The following is a 6,331-nucleotide window of genomic DNA, read 5'->3' as shown; positions in this document are numbered from 1 at the left end:
AGCTGATTCCAGGAACCCAAGAGGAAAGCGAATTTTGGGAATAATGAGGGCAACAAATGTATAGAAGTGCTTTACACAATTGATCTATGTATTGTGATGAATTGTATGAGCCCCAATAAATTGATTAAAAAAAAAAAAAGAAATCAAATTACTCGTGGTGTAATAATAAAAAAAAAGAAATCAAGTGATTCATTGCCTTTGTGCTGCTGCACAAGAGCTCCCTAATGTGTTAAAGATGATGAAGGTGCACCTGGCCTAAACCAAAGTATTTCCAGTCACCTATATGGATGGGAAAGCTGGACAGTGAATAAAGCACACTGCAGAAAACTCGATGCATTTGAATGACAGTGCTGGCAAAGCATATTAAAAGTGCCATGAATTTACAAAAGAAGAAACATTTCTCTCTTGGAACAAGTCAGCCAGAATAATCCTTAGAAGCAAGGACGGCAAAACTTTGTCTCGAGTACTTTGGACATGTTGTCACGAGAGACCAATTCCTGGAAAAGTACATACATGGAGAAGTATGTGGTCCCAGGAAAAAATGAAGGCTCTCCGTGAGGTGGATGCCAGCTGCTGAGGCAATCAGCTGGAACATGACATCTGGGAGGAGGGTGCAGGAGCAGGCTGTGCTTCGTTCTGCTCACCGTGCGGCCGCGAGTCAGCACTGGCTTGGCAGCACCTAACAAGTGTAGCACCGCAACTGGGCAGAGAAAGCAGAGAGAGAGAAGCGACAGACCCTCACCTCACAGATGCTTAAATCCCTTCTTTTAGAAACGCATGCCAGGGTTCCTGAGTGAAGCCATGAGGTCCGGGACCTTTCTTGGGAAGTTTCTGATTACCGATTAAATCTCTTCACTTGTTGTGGGTCTGTTGAGATGTGTTATTTTTTCTTGAGTTAATAAGATTGTGTGCTCCTGGGAATTAGTCTGTTTCCTCTAAGTTATGTACCATATATACTCGTGTATAAACTGAGTCAGCACATTTTTAATGAGGTTTTTTTGTGGTAAAATTAGGCGCCTCGGCTGATCTTCAGAATGGCTTATACGCGAGTATACACGGTAATTGGTTGCAGTATTACTGTTCACAGTATTCTCATGATCCTTTTTAGTTCCCTTTTGTTAGGGTCAACTGATATTTGGCAAAGGTACAAGAGCAAGTTAGTGGAGAAATACAGCCTTTTGCTTGTCAACAAAAGGACCTGGGATGATGGATGTCCATCTGAAAGCAAAAACAAAGCTATAGCCATCGAGTTGGTTCCAACTCATGGTGACCCTACTCAAGGTTTCCTCCTGAGGAGCAGCTGGGGGGTTTGAGCCACTGACTTTTTACTTTGTAGTTAGCAGAACAGGACCCCTTTTGCAATCCATAAAAAGAATAAATGCGCTTTAACCACCCCCCTCAGGGATATGGGCACTCTCAGAACACCCTGGACTGTACTTAGGCCTTGTCTGCCCAGCACGGCAGCAGGTGTCTCTGTGCACAGCAGAGAGAGAGACTCACTCAAAGGAGGTGAGACCCTAAAGGGCATGTCAGGCATTAGATAAAAGTGCAAACCCATCCACATCTGACTGCACTTGAAGAGGTTTCCAGAAAAAAAGGCCAGACATGGGTCCAGAGAAATCTAGAAGAGAGGTATGGAAAAGCAGCAAGGCAGCCCAAGAGACCAGGTTCTGGGTACTTGCCCTCCAGCCTGGATCAACCCTGAGAAGGGGCCTCCCCCAGGGGAAACTGGCACAGAATTCCCAAGTCCCAGTGAATGGCAGGCACATTTTCCGCAGACACCACAGTGCTTCTACCATGAGACTCTGTCTCTAGGGCCAGAAGTTTGCCTGAGATCCTGCCAAGAGCTGGAGACTGGCCAGTTTTCTAAACGCTGTGGATGTGGGGCCAACATTGCCATGCTCTCCGAAGGTCTGCTGTAACAGATAACTTTGCCAACTTGAAGATGTAGAAAAGTTTAGGGGCAGAGTCCAACTTGTCAATCAGGTCACAGCCTGAAGCTGTCTCCTTGAGAGTGTGGCCTTCTCATAAGGAGGACCCTCGGACACACACACACCCCTTCCTTTCCCCTCTTCCTGCTGGCTGGAAACGTTGAGAGGTGCCGGAGCCTTGCAGTTTTCCACAAACCTTGGATCCACGTGACTGCCCCCACCAGCCTGCGATCTTCCTGCATTCTGCATCACTGCGGTGTGGCTGCGTGACTAGTATCAGAATTATAGACTTGAGTCAGACAGGGCTGGAATGTTTTCTTGATATATAATTACTTCTTGATATAAAACTCTTTTTTACACATATAGGAGTGTCACTGGATTTGTTTCTCTAGTCAACTTGGCCTCACAAGCCTGCCAACTACTAACAGTCTTCTTTTTGGTTGTTTCAAGTGAGGCTTATGAGGCTGGCGTTGGGCATGGCGGGTCACCGAAGCATGAGGTCACAGGTTACCTGGGGCCCGACATCAAGCAATGCTCACTAATAAGTCCACCGGCTGTTTTAAACACAGATGGGCATATAGGGTGCTATCTATTGGGTCACCCCACAAAACCCACAAGTTCCACCTTCACTTTTAATTGCATGCACGCTGTTGAGGACAGACAAAGCAACTGTAAAACTCTCCACTAGAGCTTCAGGGGGAGAGAGAGGGGAAATGTGAATTAAGACGCAAAGCCCAGTAAAGCAGCCCTAGGTAATCATGCTCAGCTATCAGAACAGGTCAGTGAATACCTGGAGCACCTGGAAGATGAGGCACACAGACACCTGCCTGGTCAGTGGTATGTGGCTAGCATCCTATAAGGGCAGAAAGGGATACCGGCCTCCACACACCTTAATTTTGGGAAACTAACAAATGTCATTTCCACAGATTCTCCCCTAACAGCTATGTTGCCTCAAAGTGAGCACCTGGTTGATTCTGTCTCCCTGTAGATCTCCTCCCGCCGAGGCACCCATCCCCTCTCTTGCCTTCCCCTAGTGCAGGTATTAGGTTTCCTTGCCTGAGCTCAGGAACTTTACTGCGATAACCACCCACCTTGTGATGTATGTAACTCCTGAATATGCATGACTAATGGCTACGTATAAAAGCCCCAAAGCAATAAAGACGCTTTCTTCTCTGGTCCTGCTCCTCAGTCTTCCTTCCCTCTCCTTCCTTCCCTCCCCCACTCCCTCTCCCCCTCTCTCCTGCCCTCTCCTCCTCTCCACGTGAACCACCAATAAGGGCTATGGTGAGTATGCTACCATGAAATGTGTCTGACTTCTTTCTTTACTCTGCTATTTCTCTTATTCTCTATGACTTTACTATAATCTTTATATTTTATAGCCGTACAATTGCACCAACCATACCCATGATTATTTGTTATGGGCTGGCTATCCTGACACCTAACAGGTAAGGGCGGGATTGTACCCAGGAGAGGAGCTGCCAGCACTGTAGAGTGGCCTGAACTCTCCAGACAGGGAGCCACACCTGTGCATACAGGCAGCTGTCAGTTCAAAGGATAAATAAATCACTTCTACCCATGGGTGTCAGCCTCAGTGAGAGGCTGTGGTGAAACCAAACTTCGTATGACGGCTCTTGTACCGGTTTCTCCAGAACTCCCACCAGATGATTGGGTGAGACCATGCAGATACTGTATAGAGGGTGCTAACTCAGGGGCTGGTCAGGTTTACCATTCCCCTGGCTAGAAAAATGAGGCATCTCAGAAGCAGGACAAGGAACAAGAGCAATCAGCAGAGATCTCTGCCTGAAGTGGAGGAAGAAGCAGAGGCTGTGCCACCCTGAAACCAGAGGGACCACCATGCTGAGACAGAATCAAGTGAGCTTCCTGGCCCATAGAAGAAGGCTGAGAGGCTGAGGGTCAGGAGACGTGGCTGCTGGCTGAGGAGAGGTGCTGCCCTGGGCTGTTTTATGACTTGTGGTACCTAAGAGACTCCCATAATCACAGTATCTGTGAGTTCAGTGCGTTCCATGGGTTATGGAACTCACAGAGAAACCATGTGCCAGGGGAGTGAAGCCCAAGTGACTTCACTTAATGGCGTTAGCTAAGGAGCTTTCCTGAATGCAATGTCTATGGAATGTTTACCACTTGCGACACTGCTCAGAGGCAAACAGGATTGGTGTACATGTCACCTGGAAGGTCAAGAGAACTCTGAATCTTCCATTTACCTTGAGTAATCAAAAGGCTAGGTCCTGCTATCTGCTTAGTCAACAGTGGCATCCCCGAGACTGATACAGGACTTAGAAAACTTCACTGTTCTGTTTGCTTACATGTGGTCCACATGGATTTGCTGTGGTTATCATAAAACCTGAGTTCACATAAGACACCGCACCCCACACCCCACCCCGCCCGCAAGGTATGAATTCCAAAGTAGAAAGTACATATTATTCAAATTTCAAGCAGGACACCATCAAGACAGCCTCCTCACTGGCCTCCTTTCAATGAGGCCTCTTTCCCCCTCTAACTTGGAGTTAGCAAACTCGTCTGCCACCCACGTAAAGAGTAACAGGCAGACCACTAGGGTTGGCTCGGGTAAGAAGGAAGGCAGGTGGAGGCATGCCTGGCCTTGGACTGATGTAGAGATGGAATCTCCACCTCCTGGTGAAGCCAGAGGAGGCCAGATATGACCTCACACTGTTTTCCCAGCCTCCAAGGAAACATTTTCACCTGGGTTCACTCTGTGCAGGCCCAGCAGCTCCACAGCTCAAAAAACAACAGCCAGGCTGCTTCAGGAGCCTCCAGGGTGAGCCGTCACACCTGCAGCCAGGTCTCATGAATAAATCCCGCCCCCACCCCCGGTCCATGCCTCTCTCCAACACACAGAGGTACTGGTGTGAATGCCTGGACTCCACCTGTGAAATCTGCTCTCTGCCTGGCCTTTCTTCCCTACCCCTCCTCCACAGCTACACACACACAAATTTGCTCAAAAGCCCCCCCACACACACACACACACAAAGACTTGCTCAATAGCCACTCACACATACATGGACTTGCTTAATAGTCCCCACAAACTTGTTCGATAGCCCCCCACACATACATGGACTTAATCAATAGCCCCCTACACACACACACACACACACACACTTGCTCTACAGTCCGTCGCCCCCACCTACTTGGACTTGCCCACAGCACTGTCCCCCAGGCAGATGATCTTCACATTTTCATCAGCGTCATATTTCTCTTGGTCCAGTTCACAGGGTTTGGCTCTGTCCCCTGCCATCTGCTCCTGCTGATGGAGAGGGGACTCAGGTGCTGTTTGGGAAGATCAAGAAGTGCAAGCCAATCAGGGTGCAGGATAGCAACGATGAAACATATAACTTTCCTCTAGTTCTTAAATGCTTCCTCCCCCCGACTATCATGATCCCAATTCTGCCTTGCAAATCTGGCTAGACCAGAGGGTGTACATTGGTACAGATAGCAACTGGAAACACAGGGAATCCAGGATAGATGACTTCTTCAGGACCAGTGGTGAGAGGGGCAATGCCTGGAGGGTGAAGGGAACGTGAGGTAGAGGGGGGGGGGGGGGACCAATTACAAGAATCTAAGTATAGCCTCCTCCCTGGGGGATGGACAGCAGAGAAGAGGGCGACGGAGGGAGACGTCGGGCAGTGTAACTTATGACCAAAAATTAATTTATGAATTATGAAGAGTTCATGAGGGAGGGGGGAGTGTGGAGAGAGGGGGGAAATGAGCAACTGATATTAAGGGCTAAAGTAGAAGGCAAATGTTTTGAGAATGATGAGGGCAACAAATGAACATATGTGCTTGACACAATGGATGTATGTATGGACTGTGATAAGAATTGTACGAGCCCCCAATAAAACAATTAAAAAGAAGTGGCTGCTGTCTGAGAAGTCGGCTTCCTCGTGCCTGAGTGAGGCTGCAGCCCCTGCATCTGCCATGCCACTGGCCAATGTGAGACCACTGCCATCACACTTCTAGAGACCCTATATACGTCTACAGACAGGCTCATCTTTCTCCCTCAGCGCGGCTGAAGGGGGTGATCCGCTGACCCTGTGGGGTGCGGCCCAATGCCTGCCCCACGGTGTCTAGGAAAGCGCAGCGCTCAGGCGATGAGTAGCACACAGTCCACCACACGGCAGCTACCTTCTGGCCTGTCTTCCTTTCAAACACCGGGGCCCTCGGCCCTCTCCCTGCGGCCATCCCAAGCGCAGGGTCCGCACAGCTCCTGGCTGCAGGTGCCGCCCAAACCAGAGCCCCCGCTGACATCTCGACCCTCGGTGCCGACCAGCCCGGGAACAGCAGGCTGCCACACTCCTGCCCCAAACGCTGCTGCCTCGCTGCCCAGCAGCCCCAAGCTGGGCCTGTCGCCGGCAGCTTCTTGC

General features: G+C 49.4%; 1 protein-coding gene across 7 annotated transcripts in view; it reads right to left on the bottom strand.

The window, feature by feature from the left end:
- Window positions 1-6,331, bottom strand: part of RABL2B (RAB, member of RAS oncogene family like 2B) — a 53,513-nt gene that overhangs the window by 17,306 nt on the left and 29,876 nt on the right. For 6 of the 7 annotated variants that reach the window (XM_045293304.1, XM_045293310.1, XM_045293307.1 and 3 more), the window contains one exon: window positions 5,099-5,237. In XM_045293304.1, the coding sequence (XP_045149239.1) occupies window positions 5,099-5,237 (139 nt within the window). Of the gene's footprint in view, window positions 1-513; window positions 567-5,098; window positions 5,238-6,331 lie in introns of those variants that run through there. The other variant, XM_045293318.1, reaches the window with a different exon arrangement.

This window comes from Echinops telfairi, unplaced genomic scaffold (assembly GCF_000313985.2).
Source record: "Echinops telfairi isolate 266 unplaced genomic scaffold, ASM31398v2 ScPeMD7_2;HRSCAF=8, whole genome shotgun sequence".
Taxonomy (NCBI): Eukaryota; Metazoa; Chordata; class Mammalia; order Afrosoricida; family Tenrecidae; genus Echinops; species Echinops telfairi.
Note: the sequence above shows the minus strand (reverse complement) of the source record. Positions and strands in the feature narration are given on the sequence as shown.